Genomic DNA, 17,501 nt, shown 5'->3' with positions numbered 1-17,501 from the left:
CGTAGGTACCAAGAAACAAAAAGAGCAGTACTAGAAGTGACAAGAACAACATCACTACTAAAAGATCATATCAGAAGTAATTGACAAAGTAGGTATTTTGGGTTATGCATAGAGTGTTGGCATGTAATAAGTTGTTAATTACAAATGCTCTGATCGATTTTGTATTTCGTTGTCTCTCTTATGTAAATTAACATATTTTGTTTTAATGAAAGTTTAAAATTTCCCTGTTTTTCTTTAAGTGTCAAAGTTTGAAAAGTCAATGTGATACCTCGGACTCATATTCGGGTCGGATACAGGTTATGGGTGTTACATAATTAGTGTTGACGTTGTTTATCTTTCACCATTAATAATAGTGTACTTTTATATCTATTCTTTTATTTTTTTTAATTAAATTTTTAATAATTTTTTCATATGATCTTATTTTCAATATCCATCATCCAATTTTTATTCTTTTATAGTTTTAAAAGAATACGACCAATTAGTTTAGTTAATCTACTTTAGATTGTATAAACTATTCTTTCATTGTATTTTTATTTTTTTATTGAATTTATTTTTTATTTAATAAAATTAATTACTATTATTATTTTAACCTTTCTTTATCTTGCATATAATGAAAAATGAGTTCATTTAGAGTTCATTTATCCTTTTGAGTTGATTAAAATTTATAGGAAGTGATACTGAAATCAGAAGAAAAAGTAATTCTTTTAAAAAAGCCTCAATCTTAAGTGCCTTAAGTATTGAAGAAAAATGAAACATATACATAATTTACTCCCTCATATTTCATTGACCCTTATACTTTATAGAAATCAAAGAAGTCAAAAGTGATATCATTTAAAACTTATTATTTTTGGAAAAAAATATTTCTTAATTTTGCCAATGAAACTATTAGCCTTAGTAATCTTTTTAGATTATGTGCCCCTAAAGGCTTCTAAAATATTGTGCTTCATAACCACTAGACTTATGCAGTTTAAATAAATTTCACCTCTAAAAATCCCTTATACCAATAAGAATGTTATCCACCATGAGAGGTGTAACACCCCAACCCATATCCGACCCGGATACAAGTGCGAGGTGTCACATTGACATTTCAAATCATTTACTTATATAAAATAAAGGAGAATTCAGACTTAATTTAAATAAACTAAATAATTTATATATATTAAATCAAAAAGTTTACAAAAGCTGATCATAGCATATATAATTTAAACTTTTAAGTAATGCCAGCACTATTTACTATAACAAAAGAACTTACGGTTAAATTGCTTCTGATCTAATCTCTGATGATGTTATGTTATCTCTGTCGCATATCCTTGCTTTTCAGATTTCTTGGATCCTACGTGTGAAACACTCACACGCTAAGTCACAGACTTAGTGAGGCAAGTATGCATAAATGAACTACTGAAACATGCAGTTATATACTTTCATAACACACATTTACATACTTTCATATCATACAATCACATACTTTCATCTCTTACCTGAATCGTCATATCTCACACAATAAAAACACATATGATCATGCATTTAACAAATAATAACATATCACCTCATAAAATGTTAATTCTTTTTATATATTTTATTAGCCCATGATACATTACTGAGAACTAAAGATATGTGAGTGCATTGAGGTTGTGCACAAATGATGTCAACAAAACTAGTATAATTTGCACTGAGTGCTATATAAAATATCTCGAAGGACTGCATATATGTCCGAAGGACCACATAAATATCCCGAAGACCCCATAGAATTGTCCCTAAGAACCACATATATGTTCCAAATGACCAAATATATGTCCCGAAGGACCAAATATATGTTCCAAAAGACCACATATATATTCCAAAAGATCACATATATATCCCGAAGAACCACGTAGAACCCTCGACTCTTGGCATACCAACTATACCCCTAGATCTCATATCACATAACATGGGCATTATCATTTATATTTGTCACATAATCACAAAGTCACACAAATCATAACATAACTTATATCATTTCACATGTAGTCACATGGGTCATATCTCATAGCATATATCACATGTGAATATAATCACTTATATCGTATCATATAACTTATGTCACATAGGCATCTCATAGCTTTTTATTACATAGTTCATGTAACATTCTCGTATGGTCACTTAAATCATTGTCTTATAACACATATCACATAAGTTCAATTCACATATCATTTAATGCAAACCATACATATTCACACAGTACAAATCATAATCCTGCTTTTACTTATGCAATCATGGAATCAATATAGGAAATAGACTTATCACAAGTCTTATTTCCATAAACACTATATGTCTTATAGTATGCACTCATATTAGCCTCATTAGCCAATACCAGTCTCTTATCTATCTCTCTTGGTAACTCTTACTTTGTTGACTTGTCTGGACTTTACTTTCGCTCTGTATCTACACAAATATATGATCCATATAAATATCGGGACTTGAATCACTAATAATCAATCATTAAAACTTAATCTAAAAAAGATGCTTGATTCATCAATTCCATCTAAATAGTATTGGTACTCAAGGTATGGTACCGATACTTATCTATTGTAGTATCGATACTATACTTCAGTATCGATACCCATTCTCGGTTCTAGAATTTTATCTAAAAATGGTACCGATAGATACCTATTGGTATCGATACCCCTAGTACCGATACTACTGCTTTAGTATCGATACTTCTTAAAGCATTTCTTAACTTTAACTTATGATATCGATACTGTTCATACAATATCGATACCCAACCCCAATTATTATCTATTTTTACTTTAAAATATCAGTACTGTTCATACAATACCGATACCCCTAACCCAGAATTTCTTCCTTTAACTCTAAAATTTACCCAAACTCAACTAAATTTCTCATTTTATTATTCTTTAAAACCTTTAAACTCAAGTACACTTATTTAAATCAACTTATCTCACTTTAACTCATCTTAACATCCAAAAGTTCCCATTGAACACTTAGAACCAAAAATCATACCAACTATTCAACATATTCTAAATCCTTTCTAACACTTTAGATTTCTTATTTCAACTCATGACAAGTCAAATTTAATCTCAACCTTCATTTATAAACTCTTTCTCAATAATTCACTCAAAAACCTTTTACATTCAATCTTTCATAACTTATTCATCTCTATGTTTTAAGCTACCATAAGCTTTCCTTAAGCTTATGTACCATCAAGTGACCAAAACCCAAACATAAAATTCAAAAATTAATCAACTTACCTAGAACTCATTGTAACACCCCAAAAATCAGACTAGTGACTAAAATAAATTTTTTTGAAATTTAGTGACTAATTTAAGAAAAAATTGAAAGTTCATGGATTTAAAGTGAAATATTTTGGTATTAGATTAAATAGTAATTATGGAAGGAGTGCAGGGCATTATGGTAATTTCAACTTAAAGGATATTCTATCTCCTTTATTAAGTGATAAACACGTGGAATTTGAGAGAGAGATCTGGAAGATTATTTATTCTTGCTTTTTTCTTCTTCCCGTTTGCTCCAACTCCAAAGGTGAGTTAAGATTTAGTTATTTATTTCTTGGATTTTAAGTTGGGTTTTGTTCTTTGAGTGCTATTTATGTTTAAGGAAAGTTTAAGTGGTCTAAAAATTAAAAGATGAATGAGTTAGGAAGAATTAAAAATAAGAGGTTTATAAGTGAAATATTGGAAGATAGTTAGTAAATAAAGTTTGAGACTAGAATTGACTTGTCATCAACTTAATTAAGAAGTGTGAAGTGTTAGAATTGAAATTAGAACATGTTGGAAATTTGGTAGGATTCTTAAATTCAAGATATAGGAGGAGATTTTGAAGATAAAAATGTATTAGATGAATAGAAATTGGTTTGAGTATGTGTACTTGACTTAAGAGTATAAAAGGGAATAAGACATGAAGGATTTAAGCTAATTTAAGTTAATTTTTGGGTTTAAAAAGTGAAATTTGGGCTATGAGTATCGGTACTGCTTCATTCAGTACTGATACTTCAAGAGTAAAAGAGTGATATTTGGGATAGGGGTATCGATACTGGTTGAACAATATCGATACCATAAGCCTGAATTTGACAAAGACATTCATGGGGTATCGATACTTGGGAAGGTAGTATCGATAAGGGTATCGATACCATTAGGTTAATATCGGTACCATTTTTGAAATGAGGATTGCATAATGCAAAATGGGTATCGATACCCAGGCTTGGTATCGATACCACATCTAGAGAAGTATCGATACCATACCTTGGGTATCGATACTACTTCAAGTAGAAATGGAATTAAGCCTTTCTTTTAGTTTGAATTATTAAGGATCTAATTATGATATTTAGAATGCTAATGTGAGTATCCAATATATATTTATGTAGATATCGATCGAAAAACAAAGTTCCGACAAGTCGCCAAAGTAGGAATTTATGAGAGAGCGATCAGAGATTGATATTGTCTAGTAAGACCAAGGTGAGTACATGAGATTAAGTATAAGTTATGTTAGGGAATTAAGACTTGCGATGAGTCTAATTCTAATATTAGATTACATGAGTACCGAATACAAGCATGTAGTGATATGATACTTATGTGTACCTGAGTATATGCATATGTCTAGATGTTAAGTGTATATCCATATGTGATCTATGCGAATGTATGTATGTATGATAAATATGTGAATATGATCCAAGGGTGATAATAAATTATATGATCATAAGAGTTAAGATATAATATATAAGATGCAAGATATGTGAAAGGGATATATGTGATTAAATGTCTATATGAATACAAGAAAATGTGACATGACATATATGTGATATGAGATTCTACGAGAATGTTACAGGATATATGTGATATGAAAGTATGAACTTATATGACTATGTGATATGAATGTGCATATGTGACAAACATAAAAGATAATGCCCATATTATTTGTTATGAGAACTAGGGGTATAATTGGTATGCCAAGAGTCGAGGGTTGTACGTGGTCATTTGAGACATATATGTAATCCTTTAGAACATATATACGATACTTTGGTACACCTTTTTGGTCCATTAGAATATGTATGTGGTTCTTCGGGACATATGGGTTATATGTGGTCTTTCGGGACATTTCTATGTGGTCCTCCGGGACAAATCCTATGTGCCCCTAGTGGGAATTATACGAGCTATGGTGACAGCATTAGTGCACAACCTCTATGTACTCACCATACCTTAAGTTCTCAAATGTATACATGGACTTTAAATAAATAATAAATAAATAAGCCTAGTATGATGCTATATGTGTTTCTTTGTCAAAATAATATATGTGTTTTATGATATATATATATATATATATATAAATGATAAGTACAAGATCATATGAAAAAAAAGAATGATAATAATGATATGCGTGCATTTAAGTTTTGTGTTGCATGAAACGTACATGCATTTGTTAAGTAGTAATAGTTTACATTATTTATTTACATGTCTCACTAAGTCTATGACTTAGCGTGTGAGTGTTTCACACGTAGGATCCGAGAAGTTCCGCAGAGAATATAAATAGAGGATACAACATAACTTCTGAAAAGATCAGATCAGAAGAATTAACAATAGGTTTCCTTGTTGTATTATAGTGTTGGCATGTATTTAAAAAATTAAATGGTAGAAGCTCTGAACCATTTTGTAAACTTTTTGAGTAATATATGTAAATTATTTCGTATGTTTTAAATTATATATGAATTTTCCTCTATTTTTATATAAGAAATGGTTTGAAAGGTTGATGTGACATCTCAAACTCGTATTCGAGTCGGATACGAGTTGGGGGTGTTACATTCACCGTTGAAATAGAAGCTCACGGCTAAAAGGAGAAGAAGATACACCTCAGTTCCAAATACTTATTTCTTTCCCACTTATATGTATAAATATCTTAAAAAATGAATTTTAAATTCATTTCTTGCCTAAAGACAATTTGCCCTTACATTATTCAATATTTGCTAAACAATCACAAAAATTTCCAAATAAATCCCTGAACTTTTAAAAGTTTCCAAAATTGACCTCAAAGTTTCAAAACTTACGTTTTTGTCACTAGCCCGGTTTTTGGGATGTTACAAGAGGTGTAAATTGTTCTTTCCTTAGCGCAAAGTATATGTTCATAAAACCAAAACCTTATGTAAGTGCATTTTTCCATTCCTTAATATTCACTTTCCTAAGTGCATTTTTTCATAGAGAAGACATTGTGGTAGCAATAAATAAATAAATAATTTAAATATAGAAAAAATAAAAATAAAACAGAAGCTTATATCTTAAATAAATAAATAAATTCAAAATTATAGCTAATTTTTATCACATGATATCAAACACTACATCAATATCAAGTCTTTGGAAAGTGATATTAACAGTAAATGGTACTCTTGTTGTAGTAATCAAACATTAACAATAAGCTATGTCGAACAAAAGACTAACCTTTGGATCATTGTAATGCTCATATAAAATAAATACTTTATAATTGTCACATGTTATTACCACATGTGTTGCTTGAAATCAGGTTGAATATTAACTTTTCTTTGGGCAATTAATGAACACATGAATCACAAAAAACATATAATCATCTTAATATTTCAAATGAATCAGTTTACAGAAAAGAAGTCACTTTGGCGACATTTTGTTTCAATAAATCTATCAAAATATCAGACATAACTATAATATAAATTAGTTTGTTTCAATATATATATTTTGTATTAACAATATAAATAAAATCATAGAAATATTGTTAACCAATCAATTTCTCTTAATTTCTCTTTTAATTAAATTAAAAGATAACCAAAATAATAATAAATTTGAATACACTTAAACATTATCTCAAGATATCAAATACACCATTAATATTTTATCTTTAGACAAAATATTCACCTTAAGTGATATATGATGTGGTAATCAAACACTGATAATAAGAATATGCTAAGCAAAAATCTTCCTTTGGGTCGATTTATTACTCACACATCAAACCGAATAATTATCACAAGCTTATTACCAAAGTTGTACATGTAATTATGTCAACTATTAATCTTCATTTAGACCGATCAATACTAACATATCTTAAGTTATATGTACATAACATGTATAAAATATTTTTCATAAATAAGGCCACTTTAACGACTCATTGCTTTAATTAATTCGTCTCAAAATAAATATCAGTATTCAAATTTTAAGTATTTGATATCAGTATTCAAATAAATATTCGAAATAACCCATAATAAAGTTACATAAAAGTGCTATCAGAAATCGTAAACTTAAGTCTTTGATATATTCTGAAGAATTCCTTAACATGCATTTAATTCATAAATTACTAAAGACAAAACGAAAAAAAAGGTTAACCAAAAGTCAAAATCAAAATACATATTAATGAATTAAATCTTAATCAAACTGAATCAAAAACATCAATGTGATATATATTCTATAATCTATAATAGTCAAAAATCAATATTGGAATTTTTAATCATGTCGTGGTTTATGAAGTAAATAAGGTTTTCTAAATGGTGTTATTAGAAATAAAAAAAAACTTAACATTTGACTATTCCTCAAGAATTTGTTTAATCATGAATTTATCGTACTAAACCAAAATATGATTTACCTAATTTTTAGTGTCTATTTTTCTTCTTTTGACATCCAATTGTTGATTCCTTCGGTGTCCATAATTGACGATTTTAAATCCCCAAATAAATGATGATGAAAACAAAAAAAATGTAATATATTACATATAATCAAAATATCACTGGAGGACATGAAAAGCAAAGACCATAAATTAAATTCATAATAATACAAAACATAATAACATAATTTATGGTTTTGAAATTTATGAAAATAATAAATATATATACTGATTGTGACCAAAACATGTAAATGTTGTCTAGCAAATAATTCAAATTCATATACTAAATTACGATAAAATCATAAAATAAACAAAGAATATATTTTACCAAATTTTGGATTTCCTTACAAACTAAAATTGTTGAAAGCTTTATAATTTTTCTGTACACATAATATTTCCATAATAATGAAAATAAATCTTATGAAATTAAAAAAACTGAAATTGAAATATTTTCAAAAGGAAATCTTACAAAGAATTCAAAACTAATTGAATAATGCATTAAAATTAATGCACATAAGCACCAAACAATTAAAAAAAAAACTGATGCTCATCAATCAAGCATAAATAAAAGTTTTAATATATTGATAATGTCAATCCAAAATATAAAATTTTATAAATATTGTATTTTATCAAAAGTATACTAAATCTTCTTTTAATAGTAAGTTTTATAAACCTTAAAAAATGATATACCTTAAAATATTAGAAAAAAATCAAATCGAAAAATAATAAAAGAAAAATTCGATTCTTCAAGATTGAACATGACAGATGATGATATCATTTGTCAGAACTAAATCATAATAAATACGAAATTAATCAGGATCTAATCATGTCAAATCATGAGGAATAAAATAAATACTAGATGCGGAAGCATGCCTGAATTAATTGATAGGTTGAAATCTTTAAATATTTCTTTGGTTGTGATCTTCCAAGAAGATAGAGTTCCCTTAAGTATAAACTCTCTGACTGCGATAAAAGTAAAACGAGATTGTCTATTTCTTGGGGACCAGAACCCCTTTATATAACTGATTTAAGAATTAGTTATTGTATATACTTTTAACTCTGTCCATCAACAAATTATAGATACAACTTTACTAGTATCTACACTTTTATTTCCATGACACTTCTAATACCTTGTGACTTTATAACGTAATTGATCACTTAATCTGTGTCATATTTTATGATAACAATATACATTATAAATATGTGCCTATAATTATGGATTTTAATCCAACAGAATGACCCCCTAAGGTTAACACGACCTTGCAAATTTCGTATACCCAAAAGATAGAGTGAACTTTAATGGTACTACACTTCTCTCAAAACTCAAAACAACTCTCCAAATAATGTTTATGAAAACCAAAGAGAGTTACAAAGCAAAATGACATTTGCTTATTTGCTTATGGGATCTCTCTCAAAGAGCAAAATTATTCACTATTTATAGGTTAAATAGTGAGGACAAACACGTCATTTCTAATGCATAATTTAATTCTATTAAAAATAGAATTAAATATCATTATAAAATGAGTTACATTTTAAGCATATTAACTATATTCTCCGCTAATACAAAATAATTCTTTCGTAAAAATGAGAGCATTGATGTTAAAACACGAAAAGAGCAATAGTGAGATTAATTGTTTAAACACTAGTGATGTATCTCAAACTAGTACAATATTTGAATTCAATTATTTTAAATTATATTTTAAAGAAACTATACATATTGTTAGGTGTTGATTTATGGGATATTTAATGCAGGGTTTCTTTTTCAGATACAATTTGGGATAGAGATGTTAGCAGGTTATCCGTTAAAGGAGGTTGCTGCAAGATTTGTCAAAAAAATTCGTGCTACTTGGTTAGTACTTGACAGGTATGTGTTTTAAAACTCGAAAAATTATATGATAATTCCTATATTTATTGGTATTCGATCTATTTTTTTATGTTTAAACAATATAAATTCTTTGCTATTGAAATAATTCAAAGTTAAATTCGGATATTAATTTATCTTCGAGATAGGCACATGAAGAATGACCAAAGGTACTTTATACAGAACCTATCATGTAATGTAGTAAGATTGAAGGAAGACTTCAGTGTTGTAGAGTTAAGAGGACCAAAGGTCAGCGATAACTTCCGATGTCCGGCTGCAAGTCGAAGTAACGTAATGTATGCGGAAATGGTTGCCGATGATGGACGTTCTCCTCGGAGTAAGTAATTATAAATGCAATGTAAAATATATACTATTTTCTTGTCAAGAAATCACAATGTCATTTCATGTTGCAGGACAAGGAGGGGAGGTCATTAGGAAATCCATCTCACGTTCATCTTCAGCGTCGAGTATTGCCAGTACTAGAGCACCGGTTTCGGGTACATATGAGCCGAAGTCCTTGTCCTTGAATGTTCTTGATGAAGAACATGGTATAACTACAGGACAAGAAACGGGGGAGAACATTCCCCGGTATCCATCGATGAAAGCGGAGACCAGAAAGACCGGCAGAGTCTGGATGAAAACTCGAAGCAACATAACCAAAACGATGATTGGATAGGGGAAACCCGAGGGATCAAGTGTTCAAAAATTCCCTTTGCTCGATATGCAAAAATCGAAGGCCAGGGATCGGATGGATGAGAGACTTCACTTATGCAGAGCTCGTAGCTGCTACGGAAGGGTTCCATGATAAGAACTTCCTATCCAACGGTGGATTCGGATCCGTCTATAGGGGAGAGATCAACGGGCTGAAGATTGCAGTAAAACAACATAAGTACAACACAAGTCTCCAAGGTGAGAAAGAATTCAAATCCGAAGTTAATGTGCTTCGGATGGCGAGACACGAGAATTTGGCCATGCTGGTTGGTTCTTGCTCCGAAGGAAACCACGGGCTACTTGTCCATGAATACGTCTGAAATGGTTCACTTGACCGTCATTTATCGAGTAATGATTCATCACGACACCTCAGCTTTTTACCTCTCTTATGCGATGAATTATCGACATCTAATCGATATATGTATCTTGTTTCTTGCTGAATTACTTGCAGAGCACTCAAGAAGAGCTCTTAGTTGGGAAAAGAGGGTTAAGATAGCACTGTGAGCTGCAACGGGCATGCAATATCTACACAAAAACAATATCGTCCATCGAGATATGAGACCAAGCAACATCCTTGTAACCCACGAGTTCGAACCACTGGTAATAACCAAACTGCATTCATGTTTTCTGCAAATACATTCATTTTTTTACCCCAACTTATCGAAGTCCATAACCGGTTCACTATTTCAGCTAGGAGATTTTGGCTTGGCAAGAACCGAACATCAAGGTTCAGATAAGTCATCGGAGACGATAACAAGAGTCGTCGGAACATTAGGATACTTGGCACCCGAATACGCTGAATGTGGCAAAGTATCGACCAAGACAGATTTTTATTCCTTTGGAGTTGTGCTATTGCAGCTCATCACCGGAATGAAGACCACGGACAAAAGGCTTGCAGGGAAAAGCCTTATTGGATAGGTAAAACTACTTTTAAAGATGTATACTTGTATTCGACACTATATGGATCCAAAAAAGCATAAGCTCGGTCCAACTATTACGAGCTAAAGAGTTAACACCAAGAAAACGAGTAATACATAGAAAGTGTCACAAAGTTATTCTATAACTGAAAATTTTGATCTTCATGCAGGCAAGACCACTACTGAAGGACAGGAACTACCCAGATTTGATCGATGGAAGGATCCTCGATATTCATGATTTCATCAACTGTTTTGGATGGTTCGAGTAGCCGAGAAGTGTCTCACCAAGGATCCTCAGAAGAGATTATCAATGGGTAAGGTAAGTTTTGAACAAGTTTCTTAAAAAATGAGGAGTCTAACAAATAAATAGCACTAACAGTTCAATCTTTTGGGATTAAAGCAACTAAAACGAATTCTTATTATTAAGCAATAATCATTGCAGGTTGTTTTTGCTCTGAGCTACATAACGAATCCTGAAAGCACTTGTAGCATCAAAGATTTCTCTCCTGCACAGTCAGATACTGTGAGCAAGGGCTCATGTGATTCACAACCGCAATCACGATCCCAATCTCCCGGCAATGAAGATTCAGTCTTCACCATAGAAACTGCCCCCTGCAACTAGCCTTAGTCATTTTAATGTTAAGCTTCCGCCATTGCCGCAAATTTGGAAAACATCGAGCGCTTCTGCCTTTTTTGGTGAATCTGCATCAGGCAGTGGGCTCGATCATGAAAGATACCCGTGATGATGATCCCACGTTTTAAACCATTGATAAACTTCATGCTGATCTGTTTATCTTGAATTAGGAAACATGGAATCAAAACATATCAAAATAATCATTCTCAATGGATATGAATACTTCAAGAAAAATGAAGAATTCAATCAACATGATTGTTCGGGATTCCATGCTAAAAGTGCATAGTTATTCCAAAATTATAACAACTTGAATACATTTGTATACCCGAAAGTTCCTGAATAGCATACAAGTATCCAATAGTTCAAGAAAAAAACTCATCAAAAAACAATACATCAAACATCCATGACTCACGTCATATTAGTCTCATCCCAAATGAACTTTGGTATATCAGGTTCGCTCGACTACTCGAATAGAAAACAATTACTGAATGAATGAAACAACAGCAGATATCAAGGGAGCTTGGGCATTGGACAGACAAAAGGCATATCATTCCATCCACATGAACCAAGATCCCATTCTGGAGTTGAAAAAGATGTTCCAGCCGCCATATTCTTGTACTCGCTACTCAAATCATCACTAAGAAAGGTTGCTATGGTATCAGCCATGACTGTTTGGTCCGGATCGTAACGAGAACCTTGTTCGAGCCAATCAGAAGCAAGTAATGTATCAGAGCGACCACTGTCCAACTGAATACGATCCTCTTTCTGTATCTCTGGGATCAAGACATTGTCAGCTGGTTCGAATTTTTTTGAGACTCTGAAAAATTCCAATTCAAGTTAAACAAATCCTAGAAAAGCAATTGAGTTTTTTCATCATGCACGATTCACTCTTTCACTGGACTTGAAATATTAGTTCAATGACAATCATAAACATCTGGTGAAAATTTAATCAATTTTGATTATATAAAAGATGGAGCAAAATAAAAATAAAGCATGGTGATATTGTTGTAAAACCAAGATTTCTTACAAATGACTCGATAAGTCATAAGTGGGGCAAGAAATAGGGAAGCTTTATTAAATTCTATGTCAATTCAAATAGTTTAGACATCACTGGAAGCTAAGGGATATAAGTTGCTTGAGGCAAATGATCAAGTTTTAATGCCGTTAAAGATGCTTCTTTTTCTGATAATGAATGAAAAGTGTAAATCAAGTCTCAGTTTTAACAAGTCCAGATCAGAGAGATGCTCACCAGTAAAGGTTTCACCAGATGACGGTTCATCTGGCGAACTGCCGCTTGCGCTGATACACTCACTGAAAAGAGAAGATGCTGAATGAACCAATGGAGAAAGAGGCTCACCACAGTTTTCCCAAGCTGTCTTGCAAATGTTGAAATCTGAACCTTCGGTTATATCACCAGGAGTTGTTGAATTTGAACTCTGATCAGATGCATGATTCTTTGCACTGCTTAGAGTTTTTGAATCGTGAAATATAGCATCTAGCAGACCACTATTGCGGGTTGAAAGACTATCCGACTCCAGTCCACCGCTTGGTGGTGGTGACCGGATAAAAGCATCAACAGACTCGAGTAAAGGTGGCGAGCAAGATAAAGTGCCCCAGCTACCGAAATCAGTTTCTGGATCTTGGAATGAAGGGAGCTCTAACTTCACAGCCTCCAAAGTGGGCTCTGAAGCAGAGAAACTGCCATTTGGAAGGGAATGGCTTCCTTGGAATACACCAAATGACTGGGAGTTCTTAGCTTCAGGATCTGTTCCAATGGGAAAGGACGCCCCAAAGGACTGAGCAGCCTTGTTTAACATATCATCTTCAAATTGCTCAAACAAGGGGCATTCACTTTTAACAGAACCAGTATAACCAGGGAAAAACGCTGTTGGTCCACGAAGAAGCTTCTGGCAATAGATAGTTGGTGACATGAAACTATAATATTGAGAGGAAGCTAGATCTTTCAATAGCATGCTGCTGGCTGATATACCAGGAAGTTCATGGACGTAAGGCAAGACATTTTGATTCGCCTTTAAATTGTGAAATACAACATCAGGTATCTCATAGCTGTCATTCTGCAAGATACCATGAGGTCCTTTATCCCCATCATTAACTGCACTGGTATGGTGGCTCTCCTGCAATGCTTGCATGCACACTTCAGGAGGATACAGAGGTAACCCAGCACGTTGACGTCTCTTAATCCGTGTATTCCAATAATTTTTTATTTCATTATCTGTACGACCAGGCAACTGCAGAAAATAACAAAGCACAGAGAAACTTACTTCAGACACCAAAGGTTGGAAAGTTATCATAGAGCATTGGAAGGCATAAATTGAAATTACTGCATCTAAAACAACAAGACTACAGCATGATAAGAAGCAGGATTTTTGTAATGTCAACCACTGCAACTGGCCAAGAGTAGCATTGCTCTTATGTATGAAGACACATTAAAACTCTTAATGAACTTTAATTCCTTACGACACTAAAAAATACATCTCCATTTAATCTACCTGAAACCGAGGATACTAATAAAAAACACTTTCAACATTCCACAATGAGAACATTACTAAACCTTAGATCTTTCAGTTAATTCATTGCTTATGAATAACGATGGACATATGCTGCAACAGAAGTACAGATAGAACGAAAAGGTAAAGTATAGCCACATATACAAAGGCAGGGCAGTTCTTCAGATACATCTATCTTTAATACAAATTTTAGGTGTCCTTTTTCTCAATGTAATTTTTAACTTTATATGATTTTAATATTTTTTTATTTAACCAATTAAGAGAATTACTAGATTCAAACTAAATGAACTGGACACTTACGTGAGCAGCCATCCGAGCCCATTTATTTCCCATCTTTGCATGGAGTTCAATAATCAGTTGTTCCTCTTCTCGAGTAATCGCCCCTTTCTTCAAGTTCGGCCTCAAGTGATTTGCCCAACTTAACCGACAACTTTTTCCACAACGAAGAAGTCCAGAGTGCTTCTGAACAGAATTCCAGTTGCCTTCCCCATGTTTCTTCACATAGTCTATCAAAATGGCATCTTCAGCAGCTGTCCATGGACCTTTCTTAAATGCAACTCCCCCGTCTGTAGATGCTTCGAAGTCGCCATCATCGATTAACGGCGATAACCTTTGATCCTTAGGAAACATTCCATTTCCCCTCTCATTTTTTGTGTGATCCATCTCTTTGCAATCGCACGCAAATTGTTACTGACAGGTAACCGTCCAAAACCTAAAACCAGAAAAAAGATTGAAAAGTCAAAAAATTAAAATAAATCGAATAATTAAAAGAAACAGCTCATTTGTTGCTTTTTATGTATCAAAGAAGAACTAAAAAGCGATCAACAACACTACTTCATTCAAATGTTGATATAAGAATTGCAAAAGCATACATAAACAGATTAAATTGATAAAAAGAAAACAAAAGTCGCCGAGATAATATAAGTGCAACCCTATAAATAAAAAAATTCTAAATGACAGAGAACTCATCATACAGAAAGATTAAAATCAAGTACTCGGAAACGAAATCACCCTAAGATCCAGCACACGAAGTCGTAAATCGCGTATCGAATACGAATTCTATTCTGAAAAGGGCGAAACCGTTCCGTTCTTTGGAACTTAAATTAAACCCTTTTGCCTTATATAGAAAGCAGAACATACCAAACAGACCAATTTACAGAAACAATGAAATAAATAAATTCATTGAAAAAAGAGAGTAAAATCAAAATTGCATTTAATGCACTATAATTCTCTCACAAATAACACCAATCATATATCATGAATAAATAACTTCTGCAGATGAGTGACTTAGACTTCAAGCTTATTTAACATTTTATTTATACTAGTGTATTCTTTTAATAAATAAAGTAGTTGAACATTAATTTGCAATTGAAACTGATTAGCAAACAAAAAACAACTAAATTTACAATAAGTTAATCCAAATCCATCAATTTCATTCAAGAAGCATATAAAAGGAAATTAAAAGAAGAAGTAGCATCTCAATTACCATTCCTTGACAATTTTTTTGGAAGAAACTTCCCAAAACTAAAATCCTTTGAATCAGTTCAATTATGATCCATGATTGATGTGAGTGCTAAGACAAAAGCGGCAATGGAAACCCTGAAATCAACGCCCAAAAGAATCACAGTTATAGAAAATTCGTTGATCTGTAAATAACAATAAGAAAGGAGCAAACATTGGATGAAATTATCTTTTTCTAACCGTAATTTCTGAGTTACAAGAACGAGGAGACGAAAAGAGCAAAACATTGAAAACTACCGAATAAGCAAAATTACAAAAAGTAAAGCTCTTTTTTTTTCTCTCCTTTCCCTGAAATTTAAGGTTTTCTGTGTGGGGAGAGAGAAATGAAATCAACAAAGGCAACTAACATGAGATTTTCTCTTTTAGATTAGACTGAAAGATTTATCTAATTTGTGTAATTTCTATTATTGTGTTCTTATTGTTATAGATTTTATATAAAATTTGAAATAATTAATAATTTAAATTTAATATATTTTATTAAAATAAAAATAAAATATACTATGTTCATGAAATAATAATTTATTCATGTTATATTTTATATTATGGAATTATTATTTTTTTCTTTTAGATCCACGTATAATTAAGGAATTTTGAAGAAAAAAATGGATTAGACGGGTTATGATCTAATCATGTTATTTATTTATTTATGAAATATGAGTTTTTAGACAAATTATTTTAGTTCAAATCAGATCAAAATCAAATTCAGAAAGAGTTCGTCCTAATTCTAGATAATTACAAAAGTATAATTTCTCTATTTTTACCTTATTTGTTAAATTTTGATAAAATTATATGTAAAATTTATATAAAGCTACTAATATATGTTATTATAGTAATATTTACTTTAATTCTATAATTAAAATTGAATGACTTTTTCATAGTTTTCGAATTTTATATTGATAAAAATACAGATTAATATTTCAATTATGTCTATATAGTCTAATATTAATACCATTATAATTCATGGAGTCAAAATATAATTTTAGTCTATGTAATTTTTTTTATTTATAAAGCTATTATTAACGAAATGCATTTTTTTAATTATTCGAAATCAATTACAGTAATATAATACCTAAAGTCATGAGTAAAGTAGAATAACAGATAACGTCAAATGTGATAATATCAAATATCCATGCATAAGTAGTTAATAAAAAGGAGTCATAAAATCAATATATCAAAACATAGAGGCACATGTCACCAAAATAAAGGCGGTTCAGAAGATGAAAACATTACAATAAAAAATACGATACAAAATGTGTCAATCCTCCAAATGTTAGGTCCGGGTGCCTATCCATCAATATCTGAAAGAAAAAATTTTGGGAAGTATACTAGGGAGCTCATTGTGTTCCAATAGGTGCATAAAAAATCATATTGGTTAATTTTAGAAAAATAGTTTAGTAAAAGTTTCATAAAAGTGACAATAAAGTTTTCAGTAAAAAAAAGTTAGTTACCCTCAAACTAAACACTATATGAAAAAAAGTTAGTTACCCTCTAACCGAACACCATATGTAGTTCCCCAAAACTACATCCATAAAGGCTTACCTTAGGTCAATTGGGAGTAAGAGCCAACCTAAGGAAGTACATTGAGGCCTTAGAGCCTACCCAAGGGAGTACCCTGGGGTTAAGGAGCATACACAAGGGTCACCATAGGTCCGTAAAGATTTATCAGCTTGATTAGAGCTGAACATCTATACTCCATAATCCTA

General features: G+C 31.6%; 1 protein-coding gene and 1 pseudogene across 2 annotated transcripts; one reads left to right on the top strand and one right to left on the bottom strand.

The window, feature by feature from the left end:
* Positions 1 to 9,210: 9,210 nt before the first annotated feature.
* LOC120115549 lies at positions 9,211 to 11,737 on the top strand (annotated as a pseudogene).
* Positions 11,738 to 12,259: 522 nt separating this feature from the next.
* LOC120115595 (transcription factor GAMYB-like) lies at positions 12,260 to 16,114 on the bottom strand. 2 transcript variants are annotated; one of them, XM_039136258.1, is made up of 5 exons: positions 15,979 to 16,113; positions 15,764 to 15,876; positions 14,578 to 14,989; positions 12,974 to 13,998; positions 12,260 to 12,566 (listed from the first exon to the last, which is right to left on the bottom strand). In XM_039136258.1, exons 3-5 carry the CDS (start codon positions 14,938 to 14,940, stop codon positions 12,260 to 12,262), a joined length of 1,695 nt encoding a protein of 564 aa, XP_038992189.1. In that variant the 5' UTR covers positions 14,941 to 14,989; positions 15,764 to 15,876; positions 15,979 to 16,113. The 2 variants fall into 2 exon arrangements, with proteins under 2 accessions (XP_038992189.1, XP_038992188.1); XM_039136257.1 differs by having other exon boundaries at positions 12,384 to 12,566; positions 12,999 to 13,998; positions 15,979 to 16,114.
* Positions 16,115 to 17,501: the final 1,387 nt, after the last annotated feature.

Source organism: Hibiscus syriacus, unplaced genomic scaffold (genome assembly GCF_006381635.1).
Source record: "Hibiscus syriacus cultivar Baekdansim isolate YM2019G1 unplaced genomic scaffold, ASM638163v2 tig00110266_pilon, whole genome shotgun sequence".
Lineage (NCBI taxonomy): Eukaryota > Viridiplantae > Streptophyta > Magnoliopsida > Malvales > Malvaceae > Hibiscus > Hibiscus syriacus.
Note: the sequence above shows the minus strand (reverse complement) of the source record. Positions and strands in the feature narration are given on the sequence as shown.

Bases quoted from the DNA above. Each gene is read 5' to 3' on its own strand.
- LOC120115595 (XM_039136258.1), bottom strand. From the start codon at position 14,940: ATGGATCACACAAAAAATGAGAGGGGAAATGGAATGTTTCCTAAGGAT. The intron at 13,999-14,577 runs GTAAGTGTCCAG...TATTTTCTGCAG, and splicing joins GGGCTCGGATGGCTGCTCAC to TTGCCTGGTCGTACAGATAA. The intron at 12,567-12,973 runs GTTAAAACTGAG...GGAATTTTTCAG, and splicing joins CATCTCTCTGATCTGGACTT to AGTCTCAAAAAAATTCGAAC.